Here is a 17100-nt window from a genome sequence, read left to right as displayed (position 1 = left end):
TCGGTTCCTTCCTCGTGTGGCTTTAAAGATGTCTTCTTGTCTGATGGTTGTTTCTAGTCTGTCTGGTTTCCTGAACGCTGTTTCAATCTGTCTGACCTCATGTTCATCATTGACCCCTCCAGCCCCTCCCTCTGTGATGTAGAGCTCTGTGTAGATCTGGTTCAGAAGAGTTGGGTTTCCTGCTTTAGAGATCCCCTCAAACACACACTGGAACTTCTTCTTAAGGTTCAATTTGTGTTCACGTCGACAAACTGCAGCATGGCTTTCTAAACAGAGAAAAAAAAAGATAAGTTCAATGAATGAAATATAAAGTCAATATTGTAACATCTAATTGCACCTGAAAATGTCCATTATTACATAACCTCATCAAAAAAATTTGGAAACATTATTTCAGTCAATCACCCTTGGTAAAAACCAATTGGTGTTGTATTTTATATAATTGGAATCCTGATCAGTCACCTTTACAATGAGGTAACAACTTGTAAGGACCACCTTCATCCACCTGCGCAGTATTGCTAAGATTAGGAATATCGAGAGTGATGCTGAGAAACTGGTGCATGCATTTATCACTTCTTGGTTGGACTGTAACTCTCTCCTGTCAGGATGTCCAAAAACTCTCTAAAGAGTCTCCAGCTGGTCCAGAACGCCGCAGCGAGGGTTGTGACAGGAGTTAGGAAGAGAGAGCACATCTCTCCCACTTTAGCTTCTCTCCAATGGCTTCCTGTAGGATTTAGAATAGACTTAAAATCCTTCTGCTGACTTATAAGGCTCTTAATGATAAAGCTCCAGCCTATCTGAAAGAACTAATCATTCCTTACTGTCCTACCAGAGCACTCCGCTCCCAGAATGCAGGTCTATTAGTGACTCCCATTATCTCTAAAAACAGACTGGGAGGTAGAGCCTTCAGCTACCGGGCTCCTTTACTGTGGAACCAGCTCTCTCCATGGGTCAAAGAGGCAGACACTCTGGGGCGGTGCGTGGCACAGTGGTTAAGACGGCCGCCCCATGTAGAGGCTATAGTCCTCAACGCAGGCGGCCCCGGTTCAAATCCCGCGTCGGGCAGCCCTATCCTGCATGTCATTCCCCCTCTGCCTCCCCCTTTCCTGTCCATCTCTACTGATCTGTCAAATAAAGCTGCATGTCTGTCCGTCCTGGGTGACGGATCCCTCCTCTGTTGCTCACCCTGAGGTTTCTCCAATTCTTCCCTGTTAAAAAGGTTTACTATGGAGTTTTTCCTCAGTCGATGTGAGGGTCTAATGGCAGAGGATGTTGTTATGATGCCATATAAAGCCTTTTGACACAGACTGTTTGTAAAAAAAAAAAAAAAAAAACGGGCTATATAAATAAAATTGCCTTGCCTTGCCTTGCCTTGAATCCATGGAATGAGAGCAACAATTGAACACTTGTGGGATCAGCTTGGGCGTGCTGTACGTGCTAGAGTGACCAACATAACCACTCTGGTTGACCTTCAACAACTCCTGGTTGGGACCAGGCCAGTGACCAGCATGTGGGGCAAGTGCCGAGCTGTTGTGGCTGCCTATGTATCTTCCACACTACTGAGGTACCTGACAGTGTCAAATGAAGTGTAAAAAATGGCTGTGTTGTTTTGGACAGCAATCATCCAGCCCGCCAAGCAAGTCTGCATGCATGGCAAGCCAGTCATATACTTGTGACTGACACACACCTGGCAGCACGGCAAGCTCAAAACAAGAGTAAATACCAACAGGAGAATATTGCTGGGCTTTTGGTATTTTCTTTAGGGGTGTTACCTACACGTTTAGCTATGTTGCTCCTTCCACAGATATAAATGATATAAAGTACAACACCAATTGGTATTATTAAAGGGGCGAAAAATTTGTTTATTTCACTCTACCCGTTTAAATATTAGAAAATGTTCCATTCTTCTTTATCTTTAGATGAATCCTCTTACTTCTCTGCAGACAGTCAGCCAGCTCCTCCTGCTTCATTCTCCTCAGGAAGTTCACTGTGATCTTCAGAAATGACTCTCTGCTCCTCCTCTGATCTTCATCATCACCACCCACTACCTCACCATCATTGTCAGGATTATCTAATAATTCTGAGCAATTTGGACTCAGAAGTTTTTGGGCTTTCTTCAGCTCATTCTTCACAAAAGTGACAATGTTCTCCTCCAGCAGCTGGAAAAACAATAGCATGCTGTGTAAACTTCACTTTCAGTATAAACACACTGGGCCCTAGTTTCTGGACCGAGCCCAACGAGGCGTGTCCAGGTCCATTTTGCAAGTTTGGTGGACAGCGACGTCCGATGCAGGCCAGCGCTCCCCTCGTCCCTCCTACCAGCGCAAATGGCAAAGGGGGAGGAGACAAGGCGGGAGGGAGAAAGGCGTGAAGTGGGATTACAGTAACACAGCCGATTCGGATCTTCACCAATTAAATGAGCTCCTCTCCTCACCTTTAACTGTGCCACGGGCGATGCGCACTGCAAGTTTGTCATTTTATACTTTGACATCGACAGAGGAAACAGCGACGTCCCAGGAGGTCCGAGCTCAGAGTGGCCGAATAATGAGTTTACTAATATCCTTAATCAGGTTTGATCTGATACACTGAGAACCGCTGCCCAGTGTAAAAAACAACAACTAATAAACTAATAAAGAAACTCACATTTATTCAATTCAATTTATTATTCCCTGTGTAAGAAAGATGAGAGGTGTACACTAATCACAACATGAACAAACACCATGTGTAACAGGGATGGAATCTGCGTAAGGGACGCTCTCTCTCTCTCTCTCTCTGTGTCTGTCTGTCCGTCTCTCTCTTTTTTTTCTGTGATGAGAGATGCTGAGTATAGGCTATATACTGACTATCTGACACCGAGGCTGTTGTGGTGGGCTAAGAGAGATGATGATTTGTGTTTTGTTTTTCATTATGGCTGCGTGACGACGCGGTCGCTCGCCCGCTAATAAATAAATAAGTAAATAAATAAATAAAGCGATCATCACAACTGCACAGTGCGTATCTCAACACGGCAGCGACATGCAGTCATCCACCCTGACAGTCCTGCTCTTGAGACATCCACAGCTGCTTTTCAGAGCCAGTTCGTCCCTGCTGTGTTAATTCAGGTGGAGTTTCCATTATGCGTGCCGACAGCCTTTGATCTGATGTCAGATGTGACGGGACAATCTGTATAGATATAAATTCACGTGTTGATTCCATTAGTTGCATTAAATAGTGGTTATTTATTGCATCTAAATGTGCCTGGAACTGTGGAAACCTGCGTGAGGTCTTGGTGACCTGTGTGCACTGCGCACTGGGCAGCCAAACTTCCACTCGTCGGCTGCGCTTCGCCTTGCGCCGAGACCTGGTTGGAGCAGGCGAGCTTTCAGCGCAACCTCGGCGGGACATTTTCGCACGAAACTTCCACTGCGCCAAGCTGAATCTGTGACACCTGACACCCCTGCTGCGCGGCCACACCTATCTCAGCACAGCGCGATCAACCAATCTGCCAGACTGACCTTGCGCTAGGCTGCGCTGGTCGAAATTTTCATTACACCGGCTGCGCTACCTTGCGCCACCTGCACTGCGCCACCAAACTAGGGCCCATGGATCAAATATGAACATCCACTTCTCTTCACAGCTGCACAGAGAGATTTATAGATGTTAATCAAACCTGCTGATCTGAGCAAAATAGATTCAGTACCTTAGTGCTGAACTGGTGCTAAAGACTATTGTAAAAAAAAAAAAAAACATTTTGTCATGTTTCATATGAAAGAGAGAACAAAATAAACCTCAGCATCTCAGTTATTTTTGATGAGGCTGAAATGCCAGAGAAAAATTACAACAAATATTTTTCTTTAGGATTCATTGCAGATGAACAGGAGAGACCAGAAACGTTTGGTAAAACAAATAAAGCAGCATGACACTGTAATTGTAGCTGAACATTTCTTGGTGGCTGTAGTCATCAGTTCTGTGTGTGGATGAACATTTACACACCATAAATATGGAGTCCAGGTCTGTGTGATGCTGCTTGGTGGACTGATTACTGAGAACCTCTGAGGTCTCCTGGAGAACTCTGTGGAGAACAGATGAAGGTTTAGAACATGATTGTAAATTGAACTGGGTCAGAACAGACACTGATGGACTGTTTAACTCAAGTAATATCCTGGATGGCATCAAAATTTTTAAACTTCAATGAAAATGAGACAGAGATCATAATGTTTGGGGTGCAACCCATTGGATTTCCCAGGTGATGGACTCTTAATGTCCGGTCTTCTGTAAAAACTTCTTCCAGTTGAGGATTTTATTGAAAGTAATCTCTCCTGCAGAGACCTAAAGATTACAATCCCTGCTTTTATTAATGCTCAGTTTGATAACTGTAACTCACTTTATGTTGGCCTGGATCACTCACTACTACATTCTCACTCTAGACTCTACAGCTTGTAAAGAATGCAGCAGCCCGACTCCTCACTGGAAAAGCGAGACCACACATCAATTATCTTGGCCTTACTCCACTGACTTCCAGTTTCATTTTAATAATAATAATAATAATAATAATAATAATAATAATAAAGTTTATTTATATAGCACCTTACAACATCAGAAAGATGATCAAAGTGCTTCACAGAAAAAATTACATTACAAGTGACAAGGAGTAACATAGCAGATACAAAAGCAAGAGAACACAAATGATAAAATACATATCATCATACATAATACATATCAAAAGGCAAAAAGTTACTCAATATTAAAAGCCTGTCTAAATAAATGAGTTTTAAGATGTGATTTAAAAAGTGCCAAGTCATTAATAAAATGTAGTTCAGGGGGTAGAGAGTTCCACAATTTCGGGGCCGCTATCGAAAAGGCACGATCCCCCCACTGTTTAAAATTAGAGAAAGGAACCTCCAACAGGGGCTGTTCTGAGGACCGGAGGGCTCTACAGTGTCGTCTAAGCTTTATACAATCAGACAGATACACTGGAGCAAGACCGTGGATAGCTTTAAAAACAAACATTATCAGTTTAAAAATGATCCTGAATTTAACTGGGAGCCAATGTAGTGAAAAAAGAACGGGAGTGATGTGACTGTAACGGGGGGTATTGGTTAGAAGACGTGCTGCAGCATTTTGTACCAGTTGGAGGCGGGAGAGAGAAGATTGCTTGATGCCAAAGTACAGGGAATTACAATAATCTAACCTAGAACTGATAAAAGCATGGATAGCCATTTCAAGATCGTTCCTGCTGAGGAAGGGCTTAACTTTAGTTAAAAGGCGTAGTTGGAAGAAACTCAGCTTGACTACAGAGTCAATCTGCTGGTCAAAACATAGACCAGAGTCCAAAATAACTCCCAGGTTCCTTACAGTAGGTTTAAAAAGTGAGGCAAAGGAAGAAGAATCACAGTTACTAATCACATTTTCATATACATCAGAGGTACCAAAAACAATACATTCCATTTTAGACTGGTTCAAGTGTAGAAAATTTTGTGTCAACCACTGGTCAATGTCCTCTAGGCACTTGGAGAGGGAATTCAGTGCAGCTGGAGCATTGGGGATAATAGGGAGGTAAACCTGAATGTCATCAGCATAACAGTGAAAGTAAAGATTATGAGTGGAGATGATCTTTCCAAGAGGCAACAGATAAAGGGTGAAAAGAAGAGGGCCGAGAATGGAACCCTGTGGGACCCCACATGAGAGGGGGGCACGGGAGGATGAAAGGTCTCCAATCATAACAGAGAAAGACCTGTTTCTGAGGTATGAGGAGAACCATTCCAGTGCTGGACCCTGAATGCCCACGTCAGACGCGCAGGAAGAAGTTTTCGCCAGGGGGTGCAGGTGCGGCGGGGGGGGGGGTTCTGTACTCCCCCCCCCCCCGCCGCCGCACCGTAACACCGCACCTGACAACGTCTCCCAGACAGTAGGCTGCCGTTCTCAAACAGACTCTGGTCTTTAGTGGACCGGTTCTAGCTCCAAATACCCGACCAGGTCCGACCAGTGTTGAAGCCTAGACCCTGGACCCCATGCGGTCGGACTGACGAGCATTATTTGTTTTTTTTAATTCTGCACCGGACCACGGCAAAAAAAAAAAGAAGCCCGTAGTTGTGTTCAGACGTGACAGGTGGGGCACGACAAGCTGGTGATCAGCTGTGGTCACTGAATTGTTACACTACATTCACTACAGTAGGCTAGGTCATTTCAATTTGCGCATCTGTGTTTTTTCCTTTTTATTTTTATTTTTTTATAACATATGCGCATCGAGAGTGAGTGAGTGAGCAATCGCCAGAGAAACAGCGGGTGCGCACCAGATGATTTCCAACCGGCAAAAACTGAAATGAGACGGTTAAAGAGAGGAAAAACACAGAATATAGGCTTATATGTCCAAGAGACTTTGTCCCGTCGTTAAGACGTGAGGGAGGGAGGACCCAGGTGAGGAAACTGTCACTGTCAGCTGCACATCTGTCAGCAGCTGCTCCAAACACTCGTTACAAACTTTATTTTGAAGGGACAGATTAGATGTTGATTTTGTTAACAGTGACTTTGTTGCACCCAGACATATCGGATGCTGTCTTATCCGGTACAATCGACCTCCTCTCTCCCCACCAGCCCCCCTCAAGAGACCCCTCTCGCCCCCCTCCCCACGGTGCAGCTTGAAAACTCCTCTTTCTCCAAAGGGGGAGATGACAGATAGAGTCTTAGAACTACTGTAGCCTAATCAAAGCTATATTGTTGCGAGTTGGCTCCGGCAGAAGCTCCGCGCAGTGCACACTGCTTCGGCTGCCTATAGTTTATCAACGTTTTTTCGTCATTCTTCATTAGGATAATGTTAAGTTAATTTTGTGGTGGGGACACAATTGTTAACAAAAAGTGGTTCATCTCAAGTATGGCTTACAATGTTGTGGAACAGAAACAGCAACCACAAATATTTATAATCTATCATTTTATTGTCATCGCAATTTTTCAACTTTCGCCACCAGGGGGTGCTGCAGCCCCTGCCGCACCCCCACTTCCGGCGCCCCTGGCCCACGTGGTTGGACAGACGGGAGATGAGAATGGAGTGATCAATTGTATCAAATGCTGCTGTAAGGTCTAGGAGGACTAGAATCATAGGGTTTTTATTGTCAGCTGAAAGGAGGATATCATTATGGATTTTAAGTAGAGCTGACTCAGTACTATGGCGGGATCTAAAACCAGATTGAAATTTTTCGAAGATGGCATTGTTTTCCAGAAAAGATTGTAACTGAATAAAAACGACTTTCTCTAAGACCTTGGATAAAAAAGACAGGTGAGAAACGGGCCTAAAATTAGATAAAACTGAGGGATCCAGGTGAGGTTTCTTAAGAAGTGGTCTGACCACGGCATGTTTAAAAACATCTGGACGGTACCTGAGCTAAGACACATGTTGATAAAAACAAGGAGGTAAGGGCCGACAGTATGGAAAACCTCTTTCAGCACCTTAGCGGGGACAATGTCTGAGGGACAGTTGGTCGCCTTTAGCTTTTGCACGATCTCAGAGAGGAGGGGAAGGGAAACAGGGTCAAATTGATTAAAAACAGCAGTCGGGAGCACAGAGGCAGAATTCAGCCCATTTTCTGCGACGTCGGTGTTAGCAATAATTTTTTCCCGAACAGAAACAATTTTCCCAACGAAGAATTTTAAAAACTCTTCACATGTTGCTGTTGAAGCATCTGTGGGGCTATTAGTGGATGGATTAATAACAGAGTTAATGGTACTGAATAATACTCTTGGACGATTGCTGCTCGTGGAGATGAGTCTGGAGAGATAAAGTGATTTCGCGTCTCTCATAGCTCTTTGATAAGTAGCTAACTTGTCCCTCCAGATACCCAGCAAAATGGGAGATTTGTACTTCTTCCATCTCCGTTCTGCCAGTCTACAGTCTTGCCTAAGAGCACGGGTGTAATCATTCAGCCACGGATCAGCCTTGGACTTTGAGGATTTTATCCGTACAGGAGCTACAGAGTCGAGAATTAAAGTACAGGTAGAGTGGAAGGAGGTGATGAAACAGTCAGGTGAGGCAGGATAAAACAGATTGTCTAAGGCAGTGGTTCTCAACCTTTTTGGGGTCCGGGACCCCCTGCATATTTTTGATCGACCCTGAGGACCCAAATTTGCAATTTGATAGAAACGGGGTGGGGGGGGGGGGTGCATTTTAAATTGCATTATGGCATTTATTTACTCGTTGAGGCAAATATAAGCTTTCAGTTCTAACTTCCATAACAAAAAATCATACTTATGCAGTGGCTGCAGACACCTTGAGGGACATTCAAATAGGCCTGATTGAAACTGAATTAACCTTTTTATTTTTATTTTACAGTACTTGTGCACATCATTTTCAATTATACACATCTTTGGTGTTTTGTATGATATAAAATGAAAAATCTTGACATAGCCTATCATCATTTATCATCATCATTTTGCTGACCATCAGGTCTGTTGTGATGATACAAGTCATTGGTCCTGACATGTGTTTCTCTTCTATAACACACATTGTACATCTCGGAGGTGACGTCTCTCCTCTTTTTTTCAACTTGAAAGTTGCAACAACAACAAACAATTCAGTAATTCCAGCTCACGTAACAGGCGACGTCTTTCCACACACGGGCTTCCTTCACCTTTTAAACGAGGCAGAGCTCAGTGGGAAACAGTAGGAGAGACACAGGCCGAAGGCAGCGGGACACAACACCGGGGGAGAAGCAGGTCCGTGCAGCTGTGCGCCGTGGACTTGCACGGAAAAACAACCGCGCACCGCTACGGCTTTTGAGTTGGGAACGTGCATGACGCGCGTCTACATTGAATGGGTTTGAGCGCGCGCAAAAGACGTTTCATCTCAATGGCCCCTCATGCATGATGCACAGTGCACACACAGTTGAACCAAGGCGGCGGCCAAAATCACCCATAGCCTTTGCAGACAGGGAAAACCCTGCGAGTCCAGGCGGCGGTACCTGGGCGTTTCCTTATCCCAGTGCTGGGGCTCACAGGCACACACAAACACTTTGAGCGTGTTTTTGTGTCCCAGCGCATTGACTTACAGGCGCACACAGACAGAGAAAAACAGTACGCAAACTATTAAAACCCGTGGGCCGGATTGGAAGGTCCGGCAGATATTTTCACGGACCCCTTGCAATTACACCATGGACCACTAGGGGTCCGCGGACCCCTGGTTGAGAACCACTGGTGTAAGGTAGTGGGATCACTATTTTGAAATGCTGAAGCAAAGTCACTAGCAGTGGATGAGGTGATAATGCGGCGACGGCAAGGAGGTAAGAGGGGCTTAGTTGCAGGAGATGGCGCTATTAGGTCGAAGAGTATGGGAAGATGGTCGGAGAGGGGAGTGACACTAATTTCTTTCACTGACACCGAGAGACCATAGGTGATTATTAAAGCAGAACTATGCAAGTCGGCCGGAAATAGCTTGCTCCTTCGTTGGTTTCTCTTTTTTTCCCTCTCCGGAGCTCCCCCACAGTTCTGGGAGGCACATGTCACTGTCGTAAAAAAAAAAAACTCGCCGCCACCTCCTCCACCCCCCCTACACGTGCTAACACGGAGCTAATGCTAACACGGAGCTAACGCTAACACCGAGCTAACGCTATGCTAACACGGAGCTAATGCTAACACGGAGCTAACGCTAATACAGCCACACACAGGCACAAAGACACAGACATACACACACAGGAATAAAGGTTCCAAAACGCGAAGGTGTGTGTGTGTGTCATAATGTATTACATTATCTTATAAAAGACCCATGGTGTGTGTATCTGTGTTAGCATTAGCTCCCCGTTAGCCACAAGCTGAACTTCATCAGTAAACATTTCATGTTTCCATGGTTTCCTCCGACTTTCCGAACTCAAACCAATCACGATTCGTGACATGCATGAAGTCATATGCGTTCTTATCTCGTTCTGCCGTAAGGCAGTTTCTCGCGATACTTCTATCCATTGACGAGATTTGTAACACCGAGACGGACGACAGATCTTGCAAGTGCGGTGAGCGCATTGGCCTAGACCCCATTCACTTCATAACAGGTCACTCAACCATCACAGTGACTCTGAGCCACAATAATTACAGCCCAAATCCTGCATAGTTCTGCTTTAAATCCAGTGTGTGACCAACGTTATGCGTTGGTCCAGCCACTAATTGAGTGAGATCAAAAGAATCTAAATGATTTCTGAAGTCATTTCCCAATTGATTGGCTGAGCAGCAGACATGTATATTAAAATCTCCGCAGATTAGGACCTTGTCAAATTTTGGTAAAAACTCTGCTAAAAACTCGGAAAATTCAGAAATAAAATTCTGGTTTGCCTTAGGAGGACGGTAGATAATGGCACACAGAATGGGACAATTACTATCTAATACAAAGACCTGGAGCTCAAAACTAGAGTACGTATTTGTTGTGATTAATCTGCATTTGAATTTATTTTTGAACACAGAGGCTACACCACCACCTCGGCCTATGGCTCGTGGACAGCTGAAAAAAGAGCAGCTATGAGGGAGGAGCTCGGAAAAGGCACTGACATCACCTGGCTTTTGCCAGGTTTTGGTTAGCAGCAAAAAGTCCAAAGTGTGAGCAGAAAAAAAGTTTTTCAAAATAAAAGTCTTATTGTTAAGAGATCTGATATTAATCAGTGCCATCTTAATGATCAAGGGAGGGGGAAGTGAGGAGGGGGTAGTGAATGCAGGAGGCATGTATGTGCCCCTTGTTGGTGACTTTGAGCAGGACGACGTCTGCGAGATGAAGACAGGAATGACGAGGGGGGAGTTGCAAGTTGCATGGTGCAAAGGCTGTGGTGAGGCCGGCAGATCCAACAATCGGAGCAGTATCAGGCGATGAGCGGAGATGGCTGGAGATTGGGAAAATTTGCAGACGTGCAGGTTGGAGGGGGGGCATGGAGAGGGAGAAGGAGGGGTGGGCTTCTCCCCTGACCGGGGTGGGGGGGGGGGGGGGGGGGTGGTTCAGTTCTTATCAGTCATGCGTTCAATACTGCGTGCTGGAGGTTGCCAGAAAGTACGCGGCTGCCCAGCCTGTTTGGATGGATACCATCACCCTGGTAAAAGGAGGGACGGTTCCAGAATAAATTAAAATTGTCAATGAAGTTAAAGTTGTGCTCTCTGCAGGCAACCTGGAGCCAGGAGTTAAGGGACAGGAGTCTACTAAAACGCTCTGAGCCAAGATTGAGTGTGGGAAGAGGGCCACTGATGAAAACTGTTTTCCCACAAGTTTTCAAAAACTCAAATAGTTTTTTGAATCCGGCTTTGAGCACCTCAGATTGCCTGTGGGCGGTGTCATTTGTCCCTACATGGATAATGATGCGGTTGACAGAGGGGGGAGTTGATTGGAGCAGGTCAGGGAGCTTGTTTAATAGTGAAGTGACAGTGGCACCAGGTAGACAATGTGTAGTGGTGTTTTGAAGACGGATGTTCCTAGTGGTGGAGTCAACCACAACTATCTTGGTGGGTGGAGAGATATGAGGGAGAGTAGAGCGGGGGGCCGGGTGACTGGGGGCGGGTTTAATGTGTTGTGACCTTGTGTGACAAGGGACTGGAAGCCTGACAAGGCCTGCCCGGGGTGCGGGAGTGAAGTAGGCTATGGAGCGGCGGGACCCGGGGGGGGGGGCTTTGGCACAGTGGGTGGAGGAGGGAGGGGTGGCGGGGAATTGGAAGAACCCTGTGACAGCTGGGAAGAGGGGGACCTGGGTTGAGAGGGTGCGGGCAAAAGAGGGAAGTCTTTCTGACTAAGAATGTCATATCTGTTATCAAGATGAAGATTAAAATGAGGAAGAAGAGGTGGGGGAGGTTCTTTCCTTCCTTTCCCACTGACCAGGGACCAGTTGTCATGGTGGAGGGGAGTTGAGCTCATCAGGCCCTTGGGTTTGGCCCCAAGCTGTGACCAAGACTTCTCCAGGACAGGGAGGGGAGGGGGGGCGGAAGTGGCCAGCTCCGGGGCAGAAGGGGGCGGGGCAGTATCTGAGGGCACGGTGACATCTGACCCCAAAACTCTGTTTGGGTCCGTTTGGGCTGGTCCGAAGACGATGGTGTCCAAAAATTTCTCATATTCCTGGTTCTGGTAGAGGCGAAAGATTCTTGCTTCCAGCTGCAGGATCTTTCCGGCCAGACGGGTGCAGCTGTCACAGCTGGACGGCGAGGAGAGCGGAGGCATGGATGTGGATGCGATGCACTGAAACAGAGGGAGAGAGAACAGCAGCCAGCAGAGCAGACAGCCGGAGAGAGCCGGGAACGATGTGCAGGTCGAGGCTACGGAGGAGAGGAAAGTGCCGTGCAGGACACCTACCCGCCAGGGCTCCGTCCTGGAGCCCACAGCAATGCAAAGGCGAAACAACAAGACAGCAGCCGGAGGCAGAGAGAGACTTTACCCGGCCAGGGCACGTAGACCGTGCCCGCTGGTGGAGACGAACTCAGGTGAACCTCCGCTTGCGGTGGCAGTACTCTCCAGAGTCACTGGCTGCAGGATTCAGTCGAACTGGCTTCAGCCACAGGCCGAAGTGTTCGTAGGAAGATTATCCACGAACTAGCGGAGGGAAATGTCCATACAGTGGTGGTGGAAACTCAGAGAAGTGAGTAAAAATTTAAAACCGGCGTCACTCTAATGGCGTCTCGGAGATGGCGGCAGGCGGCAGCGAACCACCCAAATTCTGCTTAAAATCGAGCGATCGGGAGATTCGATCATTAAAGGGGAACTAAACCCCTCAGGTTTGGATGACGTGCTCTAAGCTTGAAATTCAAAAAATGCCTTGATTATGGGCGGGACTCAGGAGCACTCTCCGATCCCCCCTCCCCCCTGCGCTCCATTCACACCCGCGAAATCACACAAAAGAGAAAAAAAAAGTAATAAACAGACATCAACACTTCTGCTAGCGCTAACGAGCTACTAACGAGCTACTCTAACAGCACTAGTAGGGCGGACACTACTAGGAGAGGACGCCAGAGCCATGACACAGCATCTACAGCTGATCCGCCGGCTCGTTAGCTCGTTAACGGCTCGTTAGCGCCGGCCGCACTAACGATTCCCATTCAGGCAGCTGTTAGCAGCCGTTAGCCGCAGCAGAGCAGCTAGAGCGCCTAGCAACCGTTAGCGGCAGGCAGCAGCCGGTGCTGATTGGCCGGGGAGCTAGTGGCCGGTGACGAAAGCTGCCTCCAAAACGTCATCTGCCTCCATCTCAGCCAATAGAAAAATTCGATTGTAATACCCGTGTTTCAACCCATAGAGGGCAGTCACTCTACATTTTTACTACAAAATACACCAAATTGAAATATTTTGACTAAAATGTCAAAATTTGGACCAGAATCAACCGACAACACTACCTTATACCCAAATATATTTGTTTTCAGTAGAGATCGACCGATATGGTTTTTTTAGGGCCGATCTCGATACCGATTATTAGTAGTCAAGGAGGCCGGTTACCGATATTTAGAGCCGATATTCATTTCCAGTAAAAGGGAAAATATTGGTGTCAAAATTTTAAATAATACAAACTTCACTGAACTTTGTTTAAATGCCTTTCAGCATTGTGTTTATTAAACACCTTCTGAACAAGTGTCATGGCTTTTCTTCCCACAACATATTTTTAATTTTTTAACCAAAATTCCAGGGAGTTCCCAGGCTCAGCAGCATCTCTTATAAAGTTAACTGAAAATTGAAATAAATAAATAAATAAATAAACAAATACATAGCTCCCTGATGCTTATAAAGTAAATACAAACTAAGTTAAATAAAATTTACACAAAAATCTGGGTCAAAAATAAATTAGTAGTCCCAATTGAGCAGCACCAGATTATGGTGCAAAAAGCAAAGTTGCTCGGCATGCTCTCCAGTGAGACGACTCCTTTTGCTCTCATAAATTGTAGCCACTTCACTGAAGACACGCTCACTTGGGACTGATGAGGGGGGTGCACAAAGAAACTTCCTTGCTTGTTTTGCAAGTAGCTTGAAGCGTCCCTCATTTTGTCTCCACCACTGGAGTGGGTCCCCTTCACGCCTGTCGATGATTGGCTCCTTGAGATACAGATGTAGCTCATCCTCAATGCAGCTACTGGCCAGTAGGTCATCAGTGTGAGGTGCCAGCAGAGAATTGAACATCTCATCAACACGGCTGCGGAAGGATGTGTGTTCTCTCCGCTGCCTTTTGTGGGTGTTTCCATCTTCCTCATGTGTCCCATCTGCAGCTGCCTGCTCCTCCACACTGGATCCTTCTGTGGCAGCATGCTCCTCTTGTCTGACAGTGGTCTGTTGTGTGTCAGTGTCCTCCTCCTCCTCTTTCAACCATCCCTTGGCCTTGCTCAATGTTGTGGGAGAGGAGAATGCATGATACTTATAACGAGGATCTAAGAGACAGGCCAGCACCACAGTTTTTGTGTCTTCTGCTTTTGAGAAACGCTTGTCAAGGCTCTCCCTCATGGCTTGCCTGATCGTTTTGATGCCTTTTGTGGAGGGCCCCTCATCATCTTGAAGACACATCTTTAACACAGTCAGGCATGGAATGATGCAGGATGCTGATGAGTTGCTGTGGCTCACCTGAAGTGTCACTTCCTCTATTGGGAGGAGAGTTTCAATCAAATTATTAACAAGGTCCCACTGGTAAGCAGTGAGGCCTGCAAAACCTCCATGTTCACCACAGTAGATGGTAAGTGCACGCTTTTGTTCAATCATTCTTTGCAGCATGTGGAGGGTGGAGTTCCACCTCGTCGGAACAGCCTGGATTATGTTGTGCTCTGGCAAGCCAAGTTCCCTCTGGATGTCTCGCAAGCGTTGTTTGGCCAGAATGGAGTGATGGAAGTGTGTGGCACATTTTTTAAGTATTGCAATGACATCTATGATGGCTCTCTGACTCGCCAGACCGTCGTTTACCACAAGCTGCAAGGTGTGGGCCGTGCAACTGAGGTCTGGGAGTTCAGCAAGCCTCATTCCCTTCACAATATTTGCTCCACTGTCACGAAGCACAAGCACGACACGGTCTTTACTTATCTTCCAGTCATCAAGCATATTGAGGAATGTCTCTTTCAGGTATTCCCCAGTGTGGGATCCATGCATGGCTTTTGTGTTTAACATGACCTGCTTTCTTGTCCATTCAGCATCAATGAAATGGCATGTCAAACTCATGAGAGACTCTGTCACACCAGACCAGCAGTCTGTGGTGAAGGAGAGAAAGTAGCCAGCATTCTCTGGTTGAATCAGGGCTTTGATCTTGTCCACAATCTTGTGGTACACTTCTTGAAGCTTCTCAGTTCTGTAATACTTCTCACTTTTCAGTGCATATCGTGGTTCTGCTGCAGCCATGAGGCGTTTAAAGCCAACATCAGACACCATTGTGAACGGCTGGTTGTCAGTGACGATCATCTCTATGATTAGTTTGTCCATTAGTTTTGACCTGTCATCTGAATTGGTCCACTTTCTTTGTTTTTGAAACATGTCCTCTATTTTTGGCTGGGTTTTATTGGTCGCATCCTCATTTTCCCTCATTTTCTTCTGTGCCATGTTGTGTAAATCAGGGTGATGAATCCTGAGATGGGACCACAGATTTGACGTATTTTTGTTTTTTCCTGTTGCTGCTCCCATGCTGACAACATTAGTGCATTTGTCGCAAACTGCCTTCCCTGGTGTTGGTTGGCTGAAGTACTGCCACACTGCACTTTTGGAGGTGGTTGGTCTGTCCATCTACAATAAGTGGTTTTTTTTTTTTAAAAAAAAGAGAGAGTTAAACGTGGGGCCACATGCATGCTCAACTCATCATGTTTAAAATTAAAACAGTATTTGGGAAGTTGTTGATTTGTATTATGTATGTAAATGTTCTAATGTTGTATAATGGTAAAATGTTATCAATATGTGATAGCAGGGACCCTGTCATTCAAAACTAGGCTGCTACATTACTAACAATTAGTGTAACTATAGCTGAAAAAATAGTACAGTAGCAATAGGAGAGACTGTTTATCCCCTAACACCATGCAGTTCATGTAGACTTTATGATGCAGTTATTTGCCTACATTATGTTACTGCCCTACAGATTTCTCTCAGACAGACAGTAACGTTGCTTGCTTGTTGCACACAAACACACACACACACACACACACACGGACATAGCGGAGCGTCTACAGACAGAGAAGGGAAAGCTAACGTAGGCTAACGCTACGCTGCATTGTTTATTATGATGCATTTCTCCGCTCTTGTGGCGTTACCCCTCGCTCATCTCACTCTCTCTCACACACACACACACACACACACACACACACACACACACACACACACACACACACACAGCGGAGCGTCTACAGACAGAGAAGGGAAAGCTAACGTAGCATTGTTTATTATGATGCATTTCTCCGCTCTTGTGGCGTTACCCCTCGCTCATCACACACACACAGCTGAGCGTCAAGAGACAGAGAAGGAAAACTAACTAACGCTACGCTAAAAGCCTTTACAACAACGTGCCTCAACGTGCTTGACGTCTTTGCAATAAAACGGAGCTGAATTGAGTTCATTTGTTTTTTTTACTTTCTCACTCACACACACGCAGACTACTAGGCTAATTATCCTACGGAGGCAGGGCTGTGAGCGAGCAAAGTTGCCGCTTATGTTTATAACGTTAATGGGCTCATAGTAATGTTACTAGTAGTTGTAGAGGAGGACTGTGGACTGTTTATTACAATTTCAGGTGACTTAACTTACCTTCGACTCGAGGCATCTAGCAACTTCGGACCGCTCTCTTTGGGACGTGAGATGCCTCTGCTGCTGCGCGTGCACCGTACATGCTGATTACCTGCTACCGTGCTTGTGACCAATCAGATGGTGTTGTGGGTGGGACAATGTGGGAGACAGAGTAGTGACAGCCAGTGACAACAGAGAGAGGCGCAGCTGCATCAGAGCAGAGCCAAAATAATCCAGTTTTAAATTGTTCTTTTATCGGCCGTCAATTTCAAAATAAAAGGCCGATATAGATATGCGTCAAAATGCTGAAAATCGGCGACGATAATCGGCCAAATCGATAATCGGTCGATCCCTAGTTTTCAGCAGAAAAATGTGGTTTAGGGGTTTAGTTCCTCTTTAAAAACAGTAGCCCGACTGAAAGAGACACTGCTTAAGATGTGGATCGAAGTCTTAAATCAGAT

At 45.9% G+C, this 17100-nt stretch overlaps 4 protein-coding genes across 4 annotated transcripts in view; 1 reads left to right on the top strand and 3 right to left on the bottom strand.

Moving 5' to 3' along the window:
• marchf5l (membrane-associated ring finger (C3HC4) 5, like) overlaps nt 1–17100 on the top strand; it is a 253777-nt gene that overhangs the window by 125530 nt on the left and 111147 nt on the right. The window lies entirely within an intron of this gene.
• Nucleotides 1–17100, bottom strand: part of LOC146976849 (stonustoxin subunit alpha-like) — a 55877-nt gene that overhangs the window by 28843 nt on the left and 9934 nt on the right. The window lies entirely within an intron of this gene.
• On the bottom strand, nt 4–12139 carry LOC146976851 (uncharacterized; the record flags this gene model as incomplete). Its single annotated transcript, XM_085794255.1, has 5 exons — nt 11801–12139; nt 11506–11672; nt 3970–4048; nt 1931–2156; nt 4–266 (listed from the first exon to the last, which is right to left on the bottom strand). Coding segments are annotated over exons 1-5 (1074 nt in total), but the record flags the coding sequence as incomplete, so codon positions are not given.
• On the bottom strand, nt 13745–15652 carry LOC146976850 (zinc finger BED domain-containing protein 4-like). Its single transcript, XM_085794254.1, has 2 exons — nt 14205–15652; nt 13745–14120 (listed from the first exon to the last, which is right to left on the bottom strand). The coding sequence occupies exons 1-2, from the start codon at nt 15650–15652 to the stop codon at nt 13745–13747; spliced, it is 1824 nt and encodes a 607-aa protein (XP_085650380.1).

This window comes from Trachurus japonicus, chromosome 12 (genome assembly GCF_045865225.1).
Source record: "Trachurus japonicus isolate A0001 chromosome 12, Traja_1.0".
NCBI lineage: Eukaryota > Metazoa > Chordata > Actinopteri > Carangiformes > Carangidae > Trachurus > Trachurus japonicus.
The sequence above is the reverse complement of the archived record's forward strand: the minus strand, read 5'-3'. Positions and strand labels throughout refer to the sequence as shown.